The 23,808-nt window shown below is 43.0% G+C and overlaps 1 protein-coding gene across 1 annotated transcript in view; it reads right to left on the reverse strand.

Moving 5' to 3' along the window:
* The window catches only part of LOC149450865 (hydroperoxide isomerase ALOXE3-like), a 204,431-nt gene that overhangs the window by 140,385 nt on the left and 40,238 nt on the right, over positions 1 to 23,808 (reverse strand). The window contains exons 2-5 of the mRNA XM_089691500.1: positions 20,679 to 20,854; positions 15,711 to 15,909; positions 12,555 to 12,636; positions 2,049 to 2,177 (exon numbers count right to left, since the gene is read on the reverse strand). Of these exons, the coding sequence (XP_089547626.1) occupies positions 2,049 to 2,177; positions 12,555 to 12,636; positions 15,711 to 15,909; positions 20,679 to 20,819 (551 nt within the window). The 5' untranslated portion in view covers positions 20,820 to 20,854. The remainder of the gene's footprint in view (positions 1 to 2,048; positions 2,178 to 12,554; positions 12,637 to 15,710; positions 15,910 to 20,678; positions 20,855 to 23,808) is intronic.

Genomic DNA, 23,808 nt, shown 5'->3' on the forward strand with positions numbered 1-23,808 from the left:
TGTAGTATACTCCCTACATGTTTTGCCCTCATGGGCTTCTTCAGGGGAGATTTTTGAGGAAATTTCTACCGCCAAGGCAGTCCTGGATGTGAAAGCTCAGAGCTAGAAGAAAATGACCTAAAAAATCTTAATTGGCCTACACATCCAAACCGGTTGTAGAGGATATAATGGGCATCAGATATCATCTGTTAAATGCTTTAGGATATATAGGTATAACCTAACAAAGATCTATTTGACCTATACGTTCACAACCATAAGAAAGGAAACAATGGACATCAAACATCCATCTGTTAAATATTGCAATTCAAGTAGCAAGGAAAATGTAGGGAAAAAGGATTTTAATGGAAGATCAATTTTCAATTCCACCACCAGATTACTGATATCTGGTGGTGAAATTGAAAATTGATCCTCTATTAAAATCCTTTTTCCCTACATTTTCCTTGCTACTTGAATTGCAATATTTAACAGATGGATGTTTGAGCAGAAATTTGGTGATGAACTGTGGTTGCACCAAGTTCAGCTGAAGCCGGACAGCAGGACGTACACATAATCAGTCAGAAACACGCAGAAAGCCATATAGCACAGGACCAGTGCAGGATTCAGGTTTAAAATGGCTGCATGTCAGCAGTGAACTTGTTTTAGTTATTTTACATTTAAAAAATTGCTTACATGTTTAGAGCCCGTTTACATATATGCAGATAGGATGCGGTTTGAACCACATCCAATCCACATGACATGTGAAATAACATTACTTCCTATGATTCCTGTTCACATAGGTCCACTGCACAGACAGTTCGGATTCAGTGCAGATTGAAAAAGAACAAACACTTTACTCCTGCGCTAGGAAAGGACTTAGTAGACCCAATAGGAATGTTCTGGAATTTTCTGGAATATGCACTGCTTGCTGCCCTCAACAGACCGGGGTGGTCCGAATACACTGGATACAAATGGAGAAACAGAAAAAGGGCGCACCGACCTAGTGCATTATCATTTAAAATAATTTATTAAAGAAACAAAAATAGGTATCATACTCACAATGGACATAATAACACAGGCATGTCAAACTGAACAAGACGTATGATCCAAACAACATCTGAGTCCATACGATGGAACCCTGGATGACCAACTGACTAACGCGTTTCGAGGACATATCCTCTTCCTCAGAGCCAACCTCTGGAAACCTCGAAACGCGTTAGCCAGTTGGTCATCCAGGGTTCCATCGTATGGACTCAGATGTTGTTTGGATCATACATCTTGTTCAGTTTGACATGCCTGTGTTATTATGTCCATTGTGAGTATGATACCTATTTTTGGTTCTTTAATAAATTATTTTAAACGATAATGCACTAGGTCGGTGCGCCCTTTTTCTGTTTCTCCATTTGTATCCAGATTGAAAAAGAGTCTTATCCAAATTTCTGAGCAGTGCGGACCGGTTCAGGTGCAGGTTCATTGACTTCTATGGGAAATGCTTTTGAATCGCACATTTCATGAGTTTGTGAACACGATTCCAGGCCAATTTTCTTTCCTGATCCTGATGTAAACCTGACCTGATCTTGATGTAAACCTGATCCTGATGTAAACCTGACCTGAACTGCTGAGCAACTACTGTGTCAATCAGCTGTTAAAACGGAGCTTCAGTTTGTACCACACATGTGTGAATCCACACTTAGTCTTTTTCATTTGAATTAGAATGTTTTTTTTTCCTATCAACCCATGTGACTGCAACAGAGCCAACCAGCCATATCTGCTGGATGCTTCAGAGGTTTCCTGATTGCTCCACCCTTTGATGTCACAGTGTGATACTTAGCAAGTACAAAAGTCAGATGACTGCAGTATACATATACTGTTGAAAATATGGTACTGGGCAATATTTTCATGTTTTTAACAGACTGTAGCTTATATTGTTATATTGACTTATACAGAATCAGTGGCAGTGGGTTTACTGATGCACTAGAAAAGTCAATTAGATATTATGTGCTAATCATATGTTAATTTTGATTGTCGGGGGATGGGGGTTCTTTGTAGATCAATAGATGCTTAATACATACGTGGAATATGCTTTAGAACCAAAATGGGCCTGCCTCTGGAAGGAGAAATGGTCATTAGGATGCAGATTCTTTGGATCATCATTGGCTATATCAATGCAGTGAGGGACACCTTCTGCATAAACTTTCCACCTACAAAATAGAATATTATTAAAGGTCGCATTACTAGAACCAAGTCAGTGTTTTGTTTCATTCATTCTAAAGTGGCGGGTTTAACACCCCCCCTCCCCCATCACAACAAAGATAAAACAAATCTAAACACCTGAAGAGTTTTGCAACTCTGACATGGGTTAGTAAAATTGTACATACAGTATCCTTACAACTACTTTGTGCTTCCAAGTGAATTATACCTTGTTTTTTTCAGGCCAGATTGGGCTTTCATTTGGCAGTAAATGTAATTGGTATCTCATAATTTCTTTTTTTATTATCAAAGAAAAACTGGCGCAAGATAGTAAATCTTTTTTTTTTAAATGTAGCTGTATATTTCCTGCTATGACCATAACCCACCACCAAAGAACAATTTTAAAAAATTCTTCTGCTCCTTATGATCACGATACCACAAATGTGTATATACAATCAGGTCCATAAATATTGGGACATCGACACAATTCTAACATTTTTGGCTCTATACACCACCATAATGGATTTGAAATGAAACGAACAAGATGTGCTTTAACTGCAGACTGTCAGCTTTAATTTGAGGGTATTTACATCCAAATCAGGTGAACGGTGTAGGAATTACAACAGTTTGCATATGTGCCTCCCACTTGTTAAGGGACCAAAAGTAATGGGACAATTGGCTTTTCAGTTGTTCCATGGCCAGGTGTGTGTTATTCCCTCATTATCCCAATTACAATGAGAAGATAAAAGGTCCAGAGTTCATTTCAAGTGTGCTATTTGCATTTGGAATCTGTTGCTGTCAACTCTCAAGATGAGATCCAAAGAGCTGTCACTATCAGTGAAGCAAGCCATCATTAGGCTGAAAAAACAAAACAAACCCATCAGAGAGATAGCAAAAACATTAGGCGTGGCCAAAACAACTGTTTGGAACATTCTTAAAAAGAAGGAACGCACTGGTGAGCTCAGCAACACCAAAAACCCGGAAGACCACGGAAAACAACTGTGGTGGTTGACCGAAGAATTCTTTCCCTGGTGAAGAAAACACCCTTCACAACAGTTGGCCAGATCAAGAACACTCTCCAGGAGGTAGGTGTATGTGTGTCAAAGTCAACAATCAAGAGAAGACTTCACCAGAGTGAATACAGAGGGTTCACCACAAGATGTAAACCATTGGTGAGCCTCAAAAACAGGAAGGCCAGATTAGAGTTTGCCAAACGACATCTAAAAAAGCCTTCACAGTTCTGGAACAACATCCTATGGACAGATGAGACCAAGATCAACTTGTACAAGAGTGATGGGAAGAGAAGAGTATGGAGAAGGAAAGGAACTGCTCGTGATCCTAAGCATACCACCTCATCAGTGAAGCATGGTGGTGGTAGTGTCATGGCGTGGGCATGTATGGCTGCCAATGGAACTGGTTCTCTTGTATTTATTGATGATGTGACTGCTGACAAAAGCAGCAGGATGAATTCTGAAGTGTTTCGGGCAATATTATCTGCTCATATTCAGCCAAATGCTTCAGAACTCATTGGACGCCGCTTCACAGTGCAGATGGACAATGACCCAAAGCATACTGCAAAAGCAACCAAAGAGTTTTTTTAACAGAAAGAAGTGGAATGTTATGCAATGGCCAAGTCAATCACCTGACCTGAATCCGATTGAGCATGCATTTCACTTGCTGAAGACAAAACTGAAGGGAAAATGCCCCAAGAACAAGCAGGAACTGAAGACAGTTGCAGTAGAGGCCTGGCAAAGAATCACCAGGGAGGAAACCCAGCATCTGGGGATGTCTATGCGTTCCAGACTTCAGGCTGTAATTGACTGCAAAGGATTTGCAACCAAGTATTAAAAAGTGAAAGTTTGATTTCTGATTATTCTGTCCCATTACTTTTGGTCCCTTAACAAGTGGGAGGGACATATGCAAACTGTTGTAATTCCTACACCGTTCACCTGATTTGGATGTAAATACCCTCAAATTAAAGCTGACAGTCTGCAGTTAAAGCACATCTTGTTCGTTTCATTTCAAATCCATTATGGTGGTGTATAGAGCCAAAAATGTTAGAATTGTGTCGATGTCCCAATATTTATGAACCTGACTGTAATTTGTTGTTTGTACCCATAGTAGGGCCCAGAAAAAATAAATAGTGCTCATTTTTTTATCCTATGAAATTGATACTAATTTTAAAAAACTGGACTTTTTGTTACTTACTGTAAAATTCCTTTCTCTGAGTTCATTGACGGACACAGCATCTTCTTCTTTATCCATGACCAAACAGGGTTTTATAGTCCCACCTAGAGGAATAGGACACTATGCAAAAAAAAAAAAATTCAGCACCTCCTATGGGCAGTCCTCACTTGGCATAAAATATCCTCTCTGCTATGCCACCAGTCAGTCACAAGCAATGTGAAGGAGAAAACTCTGTAGATGGGTGGATGCTGTGTCTGTCAATGAACTAAGAGAAGCGGTTTTTATGGTGAGTATCAAAAAATCCCATTTTCTCTTACGTTTATTGTTGAACATAGCATCTTCTTCTTTACCCATGACCAAAACAGGAATGTCCCCAAGCAGTGCCATAATGAGGGGTGGGCAAACCAACTATTGGAGAAAAAATCCAGGACAACATACCAACACTCTAAACCACCCCAAGGTGTGCCAGAGAATGTACAGCCACCTGCAAAACTTTGCAGCCAAAACTAGCATCGGAAGATGCTAACACATCAACTTTATAGAATTTAGTAAACGTGTGCACAGATGACCAGGTCGCCACTTTGCAAACTTGAATCCTGATGTCAGAATGTCCAGGAGGTGCTTACCGCCCTAGTTGAGTGCGCCGTAACAGGGAAGGGAGATTCCCGCCTCTTAATGGCATACACCTGCACAATTGTTTGCAAAATCCAACGGGAAAGACAGAGCTGGAACAAACCTTTCTGCCCATCTCAGGATGTGAGATGCCTCCAGCACCGCTGCTGCACTTCTCATGCCCTGCTCATGAATGGACCCGGATCAGCAGCCCCCATAGGCAATCCGTCCAATTTGTCAGTGACAACCTGATCACTGAAGCTCCAGCACATTGATGGGCAGTCGAGCCTCTGCCAGAGTCCAGCGACCCTAAGCAGAGTCTGATCCCATGACTCCTCCTCAGCCTGACAGGCTGGCATACGTTGTGTCCACAGTCCATCGAACAGGAAGTAAGGACTTTCTCTTCCACAGAGCCAGAGACTGCAGCCACCAGAGGAAAAAGGCCCTCATCTACCGCCCCAGGTGATTCGAATGTCCAAGGCAGCAGAAGACCTGTTCCATTTTGATAGGATCTCCTTCCGCAGTGTTCTTGTATGGAACTGGGCATACAAAGAAGGTAGCCACCATTAGGCCAAAAACCTATTTGCAAAAATACAGGGAGGGTTGCTTGTAAGCAAAGAGCCCCCCTGGACTGCTTACCAGAATTTTTGTAGTTTGTCAAACAGGAGGAACACCTTGGCCAGCTCCAAATCAAGGATCAGCCCCAGATACTCCAAGCATTTGGATGGAGTCACATACTTTCTGAGGTTCAGGATCAACCCAAAGTCCTGTAAGGAATGCATGGTGATCTCCACACTGTCCTTCAGGGATAAGCAAGTCTCCGCATGCAGGAGCAAATTGTCCAGGTAGCCGATCACAGCAATCCCTTGTTGTTTCAGCAAGGCCACGACCTGGGCTAAGACCTCGGTAAACACCCAGGGAGCGGAGGCCGGACTGAAGGGCAGTACTACAAATTGGCAATGCGGGTCCCCGGTAGCAAAACGTAGGCAGCCCTGATGTCCCTTGTAGATGGGAATGTGTAGGTAAGCATCCTTGATGTCTATTGATGCCAGAAAGTCCCTCTGATGAAGGGAGGTCACCACTGAGCAAATGGATTCAATTTTGCACTTGTGAACCCGCACAAAGGTATTCAAGTCCTTGAGGTCCAGGATCGGACAAACCCCATCTGTCTTGGGAACTGTGAACAGACTGGAGTAAAACCCCCTGAATTGTTCTGACTTGGGCACCAAGACAATCACTCCCCAAAGGAGCAAACCCTGCACAGTCCAATACAGAGCCCACAGACAGGTCGGCGAGAACTGCAAAATGGAGGGAAAGAATGTGTCCAGCAGAAAGAAATGACATTCTATTTTGTAACCTGGCAGAATGATTTCTCATATAAATTTGTCGGGAATGGAAGTCCATCGAAGGCGACCCCCCACCCTGGAAGTGGGTGAGGGAAAACCTTCATGCTGAGGAGGACCTATCTTCAGGCTTAGAGGGCTTCTGGGGCCAGGGGTGCTTGGAACCTTGTGCGGGAGTCTTGAAGGGTTTGGAACCCTTTGCCAAGAACCCAGGGGAGCAAAAAATCTGCTAATGTGCCGTGAAGGTCAGCCCTGTCCTCCTACCAGGTTCTTTTCCATTCTTGGCCTACGGCAGAAATGTACTCTTGCCACCCGTAATGTTCTTGATAATATCATCCAGCGTAGCCCCAAACAGCCAATCTCCCAGGAAGGGCAAATCCGCCATAGCCTTTTTGGAGGTCTGGTCAGCCAACCAACACTTGAGCCACAGGACTCTCTGCAGCACTACTCCGAAATGGAAAGTCTGGTGAGGAATGGGGCCACATCAAGAGACAAGTCACAAATGTACTTTAGCCCCTGGACCAACTGGCCCAGCAGCTTCACATACGTTTGAGGCATCTGGCTAGAAGTCAAGGCTTGTCATAGAACCTTGGTCCATTCAGTCAGGGTCTGGGATATTAGGACAGGCCGAAATGCAGACCCTACGATGGTGAACAAAGAATGAGCCACTGCCTCTGCCCTGAAATCTGCATGGAATATTCTTCCACTGGGATCACAGTAGCCTTGTTCAGCCAGGATATAGAGGGTCCACCACAAGAGGAGAGGTCCACTTCTTCCAGAGGGTCTCCTCAAAGGGGTAGCGAACCAAAAATGCTTAGGGAGAACAAACAGATGCTCTGGGTGATCCTAGTCCTTCTAAGCAAACTTTTCAAAATATGGGGGTTAAGGAAAGACCTTTGCAGCCCGAGCTGGTTTGTGAGTACTGAAGGAACAGGTACCACATCAAATGCTGCCGCAGGATCCTCAATCTCCCGCACAGAATCAGTAAGAGTGGCAACTAATGCCTTACCTGTGCAATGACAGAAGCAGAGGACCCATCCTCATCTGAGGAATTAGGAAAAATGTCACCTGGGTCCACAGCGAATGTGGGACTGATGGCAGCAGAGCAGACTCAGGCTCAGAACAGTCTGAGGATGTAGGTGATGGCAGGGGGAACTTCCTACTAGCCCTTGGTCTGAACTCTGCTTCCACGCAGGAGACAAATGACTCTAGGACAGCCATCTACAGGAGTGGAAGGACCCATCAGCTCCAGAAGGGGGTCCAAGGAAAGGGGTGCCATGCTCTTGAGACTCCACAGGGACTGCACAACCCAACAGGTGCAGCCGCAACTAGGAACACTCAAAATACTAGGCTGGAAAAGGATGATGCCCAGGCTGCCCAACAGAGAGGGAGATAAAGGGATCCCCAGAAAGAACTCACCACTGGCTGCCAGATGCTACCAGGAGTCAGCCACCACGTGCTAGTGACTGCCCCCACATCCTCTAACCCTCAGGAACCAAGGGAAGTCTGCCACCACTGCCTACAAGAAAATGGCCACTCAGGACCACCCCCAGCCAGCTCTCCCAGCCCATACAGGCCCTTGGTCTCAGGGAAAATGGCTGCTGAACATGGCAAATGCAGGATGTCTCCAAAAACTAAGAGATAATGACAGCCACAACTCCAGGAACCTGGCTGCCAGCCAAAAATAGCCACATGGCTGCCGTGTGGACCCACACTAGACCCAGAGACAAACCCAGAGACCCCTCGAGGCAGCACAAGCTTCCCTCAGTCAAGGGATGCCCAAGGAAACCAGAGCCTGAGCAGGAGCTAAACAGGTGACACTCACAGGACACCAGGGTGATGGGACCCAGAAACTCCCAGATGCAGCACAGCATGACCACCAGCCAGAACTTTCACCCTCACCATGGTCAGAAAGCTCCAAATGCTTCTGGACCCTGTAAGCTTCCATGAAGGTGGGGGGTAGGGGAGGAGGGGACCCAGCAGGACCGATCACCTCAGGGGGTACCCTGCAAGATGTTTACCTCACTAACTGCCCCAGTCCAGGATGGGTCAAATTTGCAGCCGACCAAGCACAGAGCTAGTGGTCTGTGTGCGCTCGCTGGTCAGATTGGGATGACCACTGTATCTAGATTATCCAGTTCATCACCTAGGCTGACTGTTGATAGAAGACCTCCACAGGAAAAAAAAAATCACAGGAAAAAGAAAAGAAATAAAATAAAGCCACAAGTTCCCGCATAACACATGTCCCTACTCCTGAAACTAGGCAAAATGACTGAAGGCCTATAGCAGAAAGGGGGTTTTATGCCCAGTGAGGACTGCCTATAAGAGGTGCAGAAGTTTTTTTCTGCCTAGTTCCAACTCCTGTAGGTGGGCCTAAAAAACCCTGTTAGGTAATTAATATAGAAGAGGATGCTGTGTCCATAATGAAAGTAAGAGAAAAATGCTTTTTCGTAATCCTACCTAAAATACACAGACCTGAACTTTGAACCGATCTTTGACTCTGGCCATAGTCTTTGACTCTATCCTTGGCCCTAACTCTAACACTGACACTAACCCAGATCAAACCTTGATATAGTTATACATTAAAAAAACACACAAAAAAAACAACTGTTTTTTGTTAACTTATATGCAAGAGGAGGAAACAAGGGCAGGCTGCACAGTGACTGAACAATATGATAGCCAATGGGAGACTATCACATTGATCAGGTATGTTATAGGGTGTCAATGCTCTGTCCCTGTCTTCCAATTGCACTCCTATATTATCACCCTGTGACATGGGCTTATGATGAAGACAACAAGTGACCATTTTACACACATTATGCAGGTACTATTTTCACCATCAGGAAAGTTACCCTGAGAAATACCATTCAGCCATCAATGGAACAAGTACACATACACAAGAAATGGTGGAGGTTAGCAAACGTTGATAAAAAAGTGAAAATAATTATTTTATTGACATATGTTTATGCTATACTGTGCTTTAAACTATATACCATTAATTTAGGTTTCTGTACAGGAAAAACACAGTGAATCTGATCTTATAAAGGACTTGATGAATGAACTGATAACAAACCATATATCTGTTTTTGGTTATTGCTCCAGACTAAAATGAGCAAAATGTATAGCTATTGATGTAATAGATAAATAAAATGGATAACAAGGTTAAATAAAATAAGATTTCCAGGTATGTTATATTATTACATACAATTGTGCTCAAACGTTTGTGCCAAAAAACTTTTTTATTTAAGGATAGTGATCGTATGAAGCCATTTATTATCACATAGTTGTTGTGCTCCTTTTTAAAGCGGTAGTAAACCACTGTTGAAAAAAAGGATACTGGTCCCCCCACAGGGTAAAGTCATAAAGTACTACAGTAGTATGTACTGCATACTAGAACATTATGACTGACTTACCTGTGAAATGGTGCCCTTCAGCGACACCCTGTCACCACTGACAAACAATCCATCTTCACCTGCTCTTCTTCCAGGTTCGCTTGCTGCGGCTTCTTGATTGCCCGAGCCACGATAACATCACTACTGTGCGTGCACACAGGAGTCTCTGTTTGCAGCACTGGTATGCTGTTCCTTCGGAGCACATGTGCCGGTGAGGCCACTGGCAGCTACATAGACAGCTACACAGGTAAATATCTTCAAAACGGTGCATGTTTAGGAGATATTTACAGTACCTACAGGTAAGCCTCATTATAGGCTTACATGTAGGTACAAAACAAAAAAAGGAGTTTAAATCATAAAGATAACAGAAATTAGCCAAAAGGCCCTGATCAAAAGTTTGCATACCCTGGAATGTTTGGCCTTGCTACAAAGTGACGCACACAGGTTAAAATGGCAATTAAAGGTTAAATTGGCACATCTGTGGCTTTTTAAATTGCAATTAGTGCCTGTGTATTAACAGTCAATGAGTTTGTTAGCACTCACATGGATGCACAGATCACGCTAGACATTGAGCCATGGGGAGCAGAAAAAAACTGTCAAAATACATGTGTAACAATGTAATGGAACTTTATAAAGATGGAAAAGGATATAAAAAGATATCCAAAGCCTTGGATATGCCAATCAGTACTGTTCGATCACTTATTAAGATATGGAAAATTTGGGGATCTTTGATACCAAGCAAGATTGCAGCCACAACTGCCAGAAGAATTGTTCGGGATACAAAGAAAAACCCACAGGTATCCTCAGTAAAAATACAGGCAGCTCTGGAAAAAGACGGTGTGGTTGTGTCAAGGAACACAATTATTATTATTCAGTATTTATATAGCGCCAAAGGGTTTGCTCAGCGCTGTACAATAGCAAGGGGGACAGAACATGAGACAAGACAGAAACAATACAATACACAAGGGGATCGAGGGCCCCGCTCTTTCAAGCTTACAATCTAGGAGGGATTGTAAGCTCGAAAGAGGAAATGGCTGTGGGAGATGGAGTGGTGGGAGGAGTGGAGGAGGTCAGTTGTTAGGTGAGGGTGGGGTAGGCTACCCTGAAGAGGTGGGTTTTCAGGTTGCGCCTGAAGGTGAGGAGGGTAGGTGACAGTCGGATGGATTGGGGTAGGGAGTTCCAGAGGATGGGTGAAGTCCTGGAGAAATCCTGCAATCGGGCGTGGGAGGAGGAGACCAGGGAACTAGAGAGAAGGAGGTCCTGTGAGGAGCAAAGGGCACGGGTAGGGTGGTATTTGGGTATCAGGTCGGTTAGGTAGTTTGGGGCGGCGTTGTGGATGGCTTTTTAGGTCAGAGTTAGGTAGTTAGTGTCGTCGGCATAGAGGTGGTAATTGAAGCTGTGGGAGTGTATTAGTTTGCCAAGGGAGGAGGTGTAGATGGAGAAGAGGAGGGGTCCGAGGACAGAGCCTTGGGGGACTCCAACAGAGAGGGGGAGGTGGCAGTGGTATAGGTGATGCTGAAGGAGCGTTGGGATAAGTAGGAGGAGAACCAGGAGAGAGCAGCGTCCCTGATGCCAAGGGAGTGCAGTTTAGTAAGGAGGAGAGGGTGGTCGACTGTGTCGAAGGCCGCGGAGAGGTCAAGGAGCAGGAGGACAGAGTAATGGCCATTAGCTTTGGCGGTTAGCAGGTTGTTGGTGATTTTAAGTAGAGCGGTTTCCGTGGAGTGTAGGGGACGGAAGCCGGACTGTAGAGGATCAAGGAGGTTGTTATCAGTGAGGTGGGCGCTTAGGCGATTGTAGGCCAGGCGCTCAAGGAGCTTGGAAATGAATGGTAGCAGGTAGATGGGTCTAAGGTTGTTCAGGTCAGTGGGGTCAAGGGAGGGTTTTTTGAGTATGGGGGTGATGTGCGCGTGCTTTAGAGGCGAGGGGAAAGTGCCAGTGGAGAGGGAGAGATTGAAGATGTGGGTGAGGGAGCGAATGATGGAGGGGGGGGTGACTGGAGGAGCTGTGAGGGGATAGGGTCCAGGGGGCAGGTGGTGAGGCGGGCTTCAGTGAAGGCCATAGAGACCTCCTCAGGGGTAGCTGGGCTGAAGCGTTGGGGAGGTGATAGTGTGCGGGGCGTTAGGCGTAGTGGGGGGTAGCTATGAGGTCGAAGGAGGGGAGGTTTGAGGGGTTGATGGAAGGCGGGGGGCTGGGTGGAGAGGTAGAATGTGAGTTGACAATGTCCTTACGGATTGCGTCAATCTTGTTTTGGAAATTATTGGCAATCTTGTGGGCGGTGAGTGAGGTGCTGAGTGGAGGTGGGGGGTTGAGAGCAGGGATTTGAAAGTGGAGAAGAGCTGGCGAGGACAGGTGGAAACAGGTATCATCAATATGATGATACTTGACCAAAAAATTAGCTGCATGGTCAAGTTGACAGAAAGTAGACTTTACTGCACCAATGACCCAAAAATGCCTGGTTACAATATGCCCAACAACAACTTGACATGCTTCACAGCTTCTGGCACACTTTAATCTGGTGGTTACATTGGTCAAGCTTGTATATACACCATACCTGGCTGGTTCCCCTAGAAGCTGAAAATCATTCAGAAATTGCAAAACAGTCTCTGAATGGTGCCCGTGCTGAGCGGCCGATCTCCTGTGTATCAGGTTTGATACATTTTATCAAGCCATAAAATGTATCAAACCTGAATTCTTCTTTAAATAAAGAATACACAATCAGCAGGAAGGCTGAAGTAGAAGACAGCTTTGTCACTAGCAAGATGAGAGTGTGAGCATGAACAATCCACATAAAATATCCTATAATGGGTAACCCCCCTCACCATACAGAAATAGAATATATATGCCAATCACTCACTTGTGTGTTTCTTTTTTAATCTGCAGTTCTAATTTTCTTTGTTGCTGAAGAACAGGATGTGTATTCTTAGTTATCACAAAACCTGAAACAGGACAGGTTATAAATTCACATATTTGCTACCACAATATTCCTATTTAGCACATATATCTGATATAGGTATCAAACAGCCAATCCCAATGAACACTGAGCTTTATAATGCTATCAAGTCAATGTCTGCGATTTGCAGAATCAGATACACAAATACCAACATTTCACTGTAACCCATAGCAGCTTGGCATTAGATGTTCTCAGTCTGGTGCAGTTGTGTTTCTATGTGTAGTACTATGTCATGGGTGAAAAAAAGTTTTAGTACAGTTATCTTACAAATGCCCACTTTCTTCCAGAAAACCCCCAAGTCTTATACTTGGCTGTCTCTGCCATTTTCCAAAAGTTGTCCATTGTTGGGACAAATAGTTGATGGCTTCTCTCTATAGCAGGGATACCCAACCTTTTTTTACTTGCATACGCCTTGTACAATAAAATTGTAGCTATCATAAAGGGGGAGCAAAGGGCAAAGTAAAGTACAAAGCTAATAGAAACACACATCGTGCACCGTATCAATGGGCAGGGTAGGCCAAATTGTAAACAGTGGGAAAAACTTAAAGGGTATAGTTAAAGGATTATGTTAACCTTTGGGGACATGCTACATGTTCCACTCATGTTAGGGTGAAATATGTAACATGTTCCCATAGCTGCAGCCACCCCCCCCCCTCTGACAGATAATATGGGGATAAGTTTCCCTGTACTACCTGTCAGATTTGAAAACAGGGCAGCCATGTGGGGCTCCACCTATACGGCCACATCATTCACTCACGGACTTCCGTGAAAGAAATGCAAGTCCCGACAGCATTAGCGGCTGTGGGCTTGTAGTTTTCAATGAACTACCATGGCGCTGTGGAGAGCCAGTAATCACAATGGCATTCAACAGTGTTAGTGATTGCATGGAACAGCATGTGATGATGAAGTTTCTGAAAGAAGGCATAAAACCCGAGGATATCTACAGAATTTGAATGGTGTGAACGCTTCAAAGATGGCTGTACGTCTGTCAATGACGAACTCGACTGTTTTGGTTCCCAGCCCACAGCAGTCATTCCTGTGAACAATCAGCATGTGGAACGCCTAAATCTGGATAATCGACGTATAACCTGTTGTGAAATTGCATAAGAGATGAATCTTTCTCTGAGAATGCTGAACACAATCATGACAAAGTGAAGCAGGTTGTCCTAGAATGGTTCAGGCATACTAACAAATCTTTCAAAGCCAAAGCTTTCCAGGCATTAGTTAAACCCTGAGATAAGTGTATAATTGTACCAGGGGAGTATGTAAAAAAATAATGCAGTTTCCACTGCTTTAAATTTGTTCTTTTATTATATAAACACAAAAGTCCTAGTTTGACTTGAACTCCCCTTGTATTTCACATCTGCATCATATATAAAATTAAGTACAAAGAATAGGTGGTTAAATAGAATTCCAATATACACAGTGCCTTGAAAAAGTATTCTCCATATTTTCCATATTTTGCCATGTTACAACCAAAAACGTAAATGTATTTTATTGGGATTTTATGCGATAGACCAACACAAAGTTGCACATAATTGTGAAGTGGAAGGAACTTGATAAATGGTTTTCAAAATATTTTACAAATAAATATGTGAAAAGTGTGGTGTGCATTTGTATTCAGCCCCCCTGAGTCAATATTTTGTAGAACCACCTTTTACTGCAATTACAGGTGCAGGTCTTTTTGGGGATGTCTCTACGAGCTTTGCACATCTAGAGAGTGACATTTTTGCCCATTCTTCTGTGCAAAATAGCTCAAGTTCTGTCAGATTGGATGGAGAGTGTCTGTGAACAGCAATTTTCAAGTCTTGCCACAGATTCCCAATTGGATTTAGCTCTGGACTTTGACTGGGCCATTCTAACACATGAATATGATTTGATCTAAACCATTCCATTGTATCTCTGGCTGTATGTTTTGTGTCTTTGTCCTACTGGAAGGTGAACCTCCGCCCCAGTCTCAAGTCTTTTGCAGACTCTAACAGGTTTTCTTCTAAGATTGCCCTGCACTTGGCTCCATCCATCTTCCCATCAACTGTGACTAGCTTCCCTGTCCAAGCTGAAGAAAAACATCCCCACAACATGATGCTGCCATCACCATGTTTCACGGTGGGGATGGTGTGCTCAGGGTGATATGCAGTGTTAGTTTTCCGCCACACATAGCATTTTGTTTTTAGGCCAAAAAGTTAACGTCTGGTCTCATCTGACCAGAGTACCTTCTTCAATATGTGTCCCCCACATGGCTTCTCACAAACTGCAAACAGGACTTCTTATGGCTTTATTTCACCAATGGCTTTTTTCTTGCCACTCCTCCATAAAGTCCAGATTTTTAGAGTGCATAACCAATAGTTGTCCTGTGGACAGATTCTCCCACCTAAGCTGTGGATCTCTGTAGTTCCTCCAGAGTTACCATGGGCCTCTTGGCTGCTTCTGTAAATAATGCTGTCATTGCCCACCCTGTCAGTTTAGGTGGACGGCCATGTTTTGGTTGGTAGGTTTGCAGTTGTGCCATACTCATTTCATTTTCAGATGATGAATTGAACAGTGCTCAATCAGGTATTCAAAGCTTGGGATATTTTTTTTATAACCTAACCCTGCTTTAACCTTTTCCACAATTTTATCCTTGACCTGTCTGGTGTGTTCCTTGGTCTTCATAATGCTGTTCTTTCACCAATGTTCGCGAACAAACCTCTGACGGCTTCACAAAACAGCTGCATTTATACTGAGATTAAATTACACACAGGTGAACTCTATTTACTAATTGGGTGACTTCTGAAGGCAATTGGGTCCACTAGATTTTAGTTAGGGGTATCAGAGTAAAAGGGGCCAAATACAAATGCAGGCCACACTTTTCAGATATTTATTTGTAAAAAAAAGTAAACCATTTATCATTTTCCTTCCACTTCACAATTATGTGCCACTTTGTGTTGGTCCATCACATAAAATCCCAATAAAACACATTTATGTTTTTGGTTGTAACATGGCAAAATGTGGAATATTTCAAGGGGTATGAATACTTTTTCAAGGCACTGTAATAATAAGAATAATAATGTCATATCTCACCTTTCCCCTCTGGGATCTCCACAGATTTTAATATCCACTGATGCAATGGGAATCGGTAGAGCTGGCCTTTGGGGCAGGTCACAGTAACATAACTGCAGTACCAGGCATCCAGAGGAAAATTCCGGTAAGGCTCCATGGAGATCTTAATCAGCAGGAGTTCTCCAAGGTCTTTATTTACAACTATATTAAACTCTGTCACCTGGAAAAGCCAAAAGTGGAATCTAAGAGGTCTGCACACACTACAAACACTGGTCATGGATAATTCAAAGAGCATGTTGCCAGAGATAAACAGTCTTATTAAAAAAAGTAGATTATAGATCAAGTGATATGTTTTGTACTGAACATTTGTCAAAATGTTAGTATCATGAAGAAAAAAAACACAGATGCAATATGATTTAGGAAAAGTCTAACTGGTTTGCTCTGATACCCAAAATACGGTCACCAATAACTACACACATATATTTGATTAGAAACCCCAAGTTCTACTTTTAGCTGATGATGTTTCTAATTAGGTGACAAATTACTCAACAAAGCCAAACAAAGTAGATTAATTTTCTCCACTGATATAGTCCCCCTGCAAAGTCACACACATGCCTGTTGATCCTGCCATTGAAGACTACTTTATGCAGGTTCATGTGATGGGGTGGCAATGATGCTGCAATAATGTCACTCCCATGTGTGCTGTACATCCCTTCTTGCACTACAGTAGGATGAAAAAAATGTCAGGACCTGGATCACCTGCTGCTGGCACTGTGCTTCCCAGAACAGAAGGTTGTTCCATTGTCCTTCAGCGTGTGCCTCCTAGCAGGCAGCAAATCACAATAATCATTTTCCACCTGATGCTAGGAGGGTATTTATGTCCTCCGCTACTAATGTCACCCGCTGCAGTGTTTTTCTGCTGCCAGATCCTGTTTGCCATCAATCCTGATTTTGCTCCTGCCCTATACCCTGAACCTTGCTGCTTTGTTCCTACTTCCCCTTGTTCCTAATCCTAGTTTTGGTTCCCCCTACCTAGAAGGTCCTTGCACCTCCTGTTTACCCTGCTTTTCTGTGCTCCCCCATTTTTACATACTGTATATAGTTATTAGTTAGACTGTTTGTTAGGTTAATTAGTTAGGTATTCTGTCACTGGATGTTTGTTCACTTATATTTTTATTTTTGCTGTGTGCTTGTGTTTGGATAGATTTTGTTTCACTGTAAATAAATCTCACTTAAAGCATATACAGTCTGGTCCCAGTTTCCTGACTGTAGATCTGGCCATCATCCCTGCTGCTGATTCCTGACAATCTTGTAGAGGGAATGGGTTTCAGCATTGTCACTCCTGATATACAAGCTTGTAGCTTGTTAATCAGCACTCTGCCACTCTTAGTCCTGCATGTTGCTTTCTCAATTGACAGCTCTGCCTCTGTTGCTGGGACCTTCCCACGGTGAGCTGCAATGTCCTGGAAGGGGAGCGTGTGAGACACAAATGGAGGATCTGACTCAGTCAGGAAAGTGCAAGTAAGTTTTATATTTTCTTTAGGGGGCTTGTGCATCACATAATAACTAGGTTTAGATCTTGTTTAGATTGTCACACAGGAGCCTTTAGTTGTACTTTAAACTGTTGCCATATGGCGTCCTTCCCGGATCGCGCATGTGGCGAGATCTGTCACTGGCCGATGACAGATCTGTGTACTAGCCCTGTTGCCAGTACAATGTGACCTGCTGTGACCAATCACAGCTGGTCACATGACAGTTGTATACAATGGATGGCTTCCTTTCATGCCATCCATTGTATACAAGTGTGTCTAGCTGTGAATGGTCACAAGGATCACATGCACAGGCTGGGCCAATCACAGCCCATCTGTGTCATGTGATTAGCAGTGGTCAATCACAGCTAATCACAACAAAAAAACCTGAATTAATCAATTTCATTCAGTTAAATGCTTGTTTATAGCGAAGAAATTCTTTGCTATAATCAAATTGTGTAAAAAAAAAAAAAATTACTGATCACTTACAGAAAGTAGTACAATGTTACTATGGTAACAGTATACTAGTTTGGTCATAGTGCAATATGAAAAAATAACCTTACAATAAGAGAAAACATTTTATAAAACATAAAAAAATTTAAAAAAAAATTTTAATTATTTTTTTGTTCTGTCACCAGTCAGTGTCCCTGATCACCGCCACACCAGTTATATGACGACGCTGTACTGCACTGGTGACAGTATGTTAAAAAAAAACTTTTTTTTAATTTCTTCACTTTCCGAAAAATTATGACAAAAAAATTACAACTTCAAAAAACTCACCATGCCTCTTATGACTTATGAAATATGTCCTACTGTCTACTTTGCAAAAAGGGTTCACTTGGGGGATATCTGTACTGTTCTGATTTTTTCGGGCCTCAAGAAATTAGATTGGCTGTAAGTACTTCAGGATTGATCAATTTTCAGATCTATACCATAGTTTGTGAACTCTATAACTTTTATACAGACTAAATAATAAATACTGATTTGGTTTATTTTCACCAAAGAAATGTAGCAGAATACATCTTGGCCTAAATTTATAAAGAACAATTAGTTATTTGCAAACTTTAATACAAGGAAATTGTGGGGGGGGTTTCAAAAATTTCTGTCTTTTTTTGTTAATTTAGCAAAATATAAAAACCCCAGCAGTGATTAAATACCACCAAAATAAAGCTCTAGTTATGTGAACAAAATGCTAAAATTTAGTTTGGGTACAGTGTTGCATGACCGCGCAATTGTCATTCAAAGTGTGAGAGCACTGAAACCTGAAAATTGGCCTGGGCATTAAGGGGGTAAAAGTACCCGGAATTAAAGTGGTTAAAAAAGTAATTCCTGCTTTCTATCCAGTGTGTTATGCAAGTACTGAGCCTGGGTGTTTGTTCAGGTCTGATAAACATTTTATTGAACATATTGTTTAGCTGATGAACCTGCCAATAACATGTAGCCAGATTTCATCTATAATCATTTTGCATTTGAGGGCCATTAACCATTCTATGATTAATCCTTTCCCCCTAGTGCCCAGTACTGGGACTGCTACATCACTTTCCTGTTAGCAGAGTGGATCCAGTTCTTCTGACAGTAGAGGATCTTGGGACCCGTAGTCCTATAGCCAATACATACTGTGTTTCTGGGTGCTGGTTGAACTACAACTACCAGAGAACTGGCAAACCAGAAGGATGCTGAGACAGCAGATATATTCTACAACAAGGGACTGGCTCGCTCTCTTGGCAAAAGCTTCAGAGCTGAACCCAGGGGGACTGCCGTTCTCCTCCAAAGACAGATTGTTGGCTTACTGCTGTGGGACTCTGCACATCTGTTCAGCACAGCGCTGATGCTGGTCACCACACCGGGGTTACATCAGTTTCTCTGCATCAGGGCTGTCACTATCTGATCTTCATGCAGACACCTCTGCTCACTGCAATGACAGGCTGTCAGGCAGCAACTCTGCACATCCCTGAAAACAAACAGTCAGGAGCCTGTGCAAGAACTTTTGTTCCTAGGGGGGCCATGCTATCCATGGGATTGGTGTGCAGGCGTATGCCCAACCTCTTTCTGTCATCAATCTAGGGGCACTGCACACAGACAACTTTACACCTCAATATTAATAGATCTTTGGTTTGAGCAGTATCATAGCCTGTTTAACTTCATTGAACTACCAGTGTTCACTACTGTTTATAGGCCCCACTATTGCACCAGGAGACAATGGACACCACCATATCAGGAACTTTACATATCACAGGACTCAAAGTGCAATCTCTACTTAAATGAACCCCCTTTCTTCTAAGGCTGTTAATCAAATTAGGATACTTATATCTATTTATGTTGGAGTATACTTTTACATAATTCTCTGCATCCACCATTGTGACCTAGACAGAGCTGATAAGTTAACAAGTCTTTTCTTCCCCCTCTTACTGCTGGTGTTGCAGTTTAACCCCTTGGGGCCCTTTAAGGGTTTCAGAAGCTGGGAGGCCAGGGGGGTTTTAGGGTCATGTGACACGCCATCATGGTGGCCACATGATCGAGAAAGGTCCCGATTGGGACCTTTCCGTGAGTACCAGACATGTGTGCTGGGAGCGCGCAGGGCGTGTGCTCTCAGCACATGTTTTTTTTTAATAGAATGCAAATGTTCGGCCGCTCGGTGTCTACGCCCAGATGCTGGGAGACCACACATTTGCGTTCGGCCGGCGCCAAGAGGTTAATAGTTGAAATTTACTACTTATGACTGTATAATTTGTTAAACATTGCTAATTGATTATTCCTATTTTACCAATGTTTTATTTGTATGCATTAACTAGGGTTGTATATCCCAAACCCATTATTCTTGTGGTCTACTCTTTTGAACAAATCTAATATAGAGGTGTTACTAATAATTGAGTCTCTGCATAATTATTCTATACTGATGAAGTATGTCTGAACCCAGAGTGTCAGAGGTGTTGGGAGGCTTATAAAGGTCAGGGCAACCACTGGGGACAAGCATTATCAAGCGGCCCCTGCGGAGGTAGAGATACACAATGATAAATTTGACACAGGTAATTCAAAGGCATAAAAATGTTGTTTTGCACACAACCCCTGTAAGCACCTGATTACACACAGGTTTAAGAAGTCAAGAGTCCCTCCTTTCTTACCAGTTTTAGCCCTGTGTGGGCCTTAGTCATAGCAGCTGAGTCTGCTATGACTAAGGCCCACACGGAATTGAAACATGCAAGCAAGGAAGGACATTTAGTTTTTTAATCCTGTGCTAAATAAAGGAGTATCATGATTCCACCAGTGTGTGCTGGTGTACAAATTAATAGTACTGGATTTGTATCTACACATTCACACAGATTTTCTATGTTTAATTTTCAATAACAGCTTCCCTGATGGGTTCTCCTCCCACCCCAAGGTCCCGTAGCAGCTGTGTTGACTGCTATGGCTGTTAGATTACCATTGTAACCTATTACAAATACTGCGTAGTGATACTCACAGCTCCAGCTATGAAGTTGGACCAATGATGGGGCAGTTGGTGTACTTCACTTTCTCCATGCACCCCAACAAGGACAATAGAGACATTACTACAAGTGCCAGCAGCCAGGTCAGTTCCTGTTGCTACTTTCAACTTATACATCTTCAGGACTTCAGGAGATGATTAATGGAGCAGCTCTGCAAGACAGTAAAGTTTAAACAGTCAGCTATATCTTTTCTCTTTTATGCAATTTGCAACAACATGTTCACACCTACAATTACAAGATCAGCAAAATGAACCAATCCTGTTTGGGCATACAGTAGGCTGTATTTTTGGATTGAATTATCTATGCACTAACATGCTTGTGATGATTGCTATATTTTTTTTTAATATGTCCTGGTAATTAAATACTACTGAAATACTCAGATAAGGAAAAGTCTGTATGATACTTCCAGGATTTTTTTTCTGTCTTGACACATGACATGGATGGGTTACTATAACATTCCACATATAGGTTGGCCAAAAACCCATTGACAGATCAGCGTTTTCAATGCAGTTTCCATTCAACTCTATGAACCTGAAAATCTTGCTGCACCGCACTAAACTCACACAGGACTCTTTTAAATCGGAATGGATTCATACTGCACATATGTGAATGGCCTCCAATAAAAGTCATGTTTTTGTAATTATCTTTTTATTAATTTTCAAACATTTACAATAAACAAGTTGCATAGGTAAACATAAAATAAAAGAAGAGAAAGCCGAAAAACAGGCTCATCGATAAGAGGTTCATAAGTACATAAAATGTCAATGCAGAACAGTAAAATTGTAATCAATCTCAAACAATCTGAGCACACAAGTCAGAGTTATAAGTGTCCCATGGGTCCCAAACTGCCTCAAACGCAGGAACAGAATCAGCATGTAAAGAAGTTAGGTACTCTCATCTTTCTAATCTCTGGTATAATCTTCATCAATTCCAGCAACGTGGGGGGTATAGAAGAAAGCCAATGCATGGGAATGGTTCTCCTGGCTGGCGTTAAAATGTGAGTGGAAAGTTTCCGTGCATATTTGGAGAGGCTTGAAAAAGATAGGCCCAGCAAAAAGTAAATGGGCTAAAATGGGAGAGGAACCCACAAAAGTAACCGAAATAGGGTAAGGACCTCTCTCCAAAAGGATGCAGTGGACCGGCAGTCCCAGAAAATGTGGAAAGAGTGCCAGTTTCCTTGCCACAACGCCGCCAGCAGACAGACGAAACATTCAGGTTACGAGCATGGAGAACCGCAGGAGTCCTATACCAAAATATCAGGATTTTATAAGAATTTTCTTTATATACTACACAGAGAAGATTTAGAGACTGCTTCCCAAATCCTGTACCATTGATCTAAACCAATATCGCATTGGAGGAGTTGGGGCCATTTACACATATAAAAGTTAGTATCAAAAGAAAGGGGCCAGGCATCTAAAAAGCAGCTTATATGTGGCGGAAATTATGCCCCGTTGGTATGGGCCTTGGATGCAGATATGCTCAAAAGGCTTCTCAAGAGTCAGAGAAGAGGCTTTGGAGGAGAAACAATGATGTATCTGTAGATAAACAAAATACTGGTGGGGTGGCATATGAGTGGCTTTTTGAATGTCAGGGAAAGATTTAAGCTTGCGAGTCACTGGATTGACCAAATGTCGCAATTAGAATAGGTTGGAGTTGTAGTGATTCAAGCTTGGTCCATTTATTAGGGGGGCACTGGGAGGACCACGAGACAAGGGTCCGTGGGTAGCTAAATAGTATGTCACAATGTTTGGGGCCCCCAGATCGAGGAGAAAGGACAGTACGGGCAATTCGATGCAATTTGTTATGCCAGATGAAATAGAGAAAAGACTTCTGAAGAGAGCGCAATTTGGGCATGGGGATAGGAACAGAAAGTGTCTCAAACAGATACAGAAGTTTGGGTAATATAGTCATTTTTAGTATGTTGATCCATCCAAGGAAAGAAATGGGAAGGGTGTCCCAGAATTTTAAGGACTGGGAAATTGCATGGAACAGAGGAGGGAAGTTAGCCGCATAAATGGAGTGATATGAGGAAGTAAGGTTGGTACCCAAATGTTTCAGGGAGTGAGGACACCACATGTAAGGATAGTTTAACTGAAGGGAGGATATGACTGTAGGTGAGATATGGAGTGGTAGTGCTTCAGTTTTAGACGCATTAACTTTATATCCGCTTTCAGGGCTGCCATAAATGGGCTGCTAAACCCAAATCTCTCCAGGACCAGAAACATATAAGGCCAGCAAGTCAGTCAAATGCTTTTTGTGCGCCAAGCTCAACAAGAGAGCAGGAGTCGAGGACTTATTAACAAGATCGATCAAATTGATAGTCCTCCTATTGTTATCTGTGGCATGTCTAGCAGGTACAAAATTCACCTGGTCTCTGTGTATAAGCTTGGATATACATCGGGCCAACCTATTAGTCAATATTTTCATGAATATCTTGTAGTCAGAATTTAATAAAGCTATAGGGCGGTAGTTATCTGGGAGGGAGTGGTCCTTGTCTGGCTTAGGAATCACCGGGATGTATGAGAGTGTAAAATAATCGTGCGTGGGTGAACTTTTGAAAAGATTTTGGAACAAGGACAGAAGATGGGGGGCCAGAGGCCCTATAAAAGACGTGTAGGATGAGTAAGGAAGACCATCTGGTCCCAGGGATTTCTGTGTAGGGAGGTGTTTGACAACATCTAGTAATTCCTCAGAGGATATGTCCGCATTTAGAGCCAAGACACTGGAAGGTGACAAACCTAGAAGTCGCAGTGGGTCAAAGAAAGCGTCAAAAGCCGCCTTCTGGAGGGGGGGGGGGGGCTGGACATCAGGGGCTAGGCAATTATATAGCTTCTCATAATATTCCCCAAAAACAGTAGCCATTACATGCGGGTCGTATGTGGGTTTGCCATCTAAATGGAGTAGGTGACCTGGCAGTGAGGGAGACGTCTGAGATTTGAGTCTATTTACAAGCATGCAATGTGTTTGCTAGAGAATTCATAGAGTTACTGCTTAGCCCAGGCAAGAGACTGGGCAGTTTTGTGGAAGTCAAGGGCTTTGATTTGGTCATGTAGGTGGGATACTTTCCAAAGCCGAGCGATACAGCGTTTGTCTAGGAGCTGTCCT

The sequence above is a fragment of the Staurois parvus genome, unplaced genomic scaffold (genome assembly GCF_062004578.1).
Source record: "Staurois parvus isolate SC_StPar_1 unplaced genomic scaffold, SC_StPar_1.0 ptg000562l, whole genome shotgun sequence".
NCBI lineage: Eukaryota > Metazoa > Chordata > Amphibia > Anura > Ranidae > Staurois > Staurois parvus.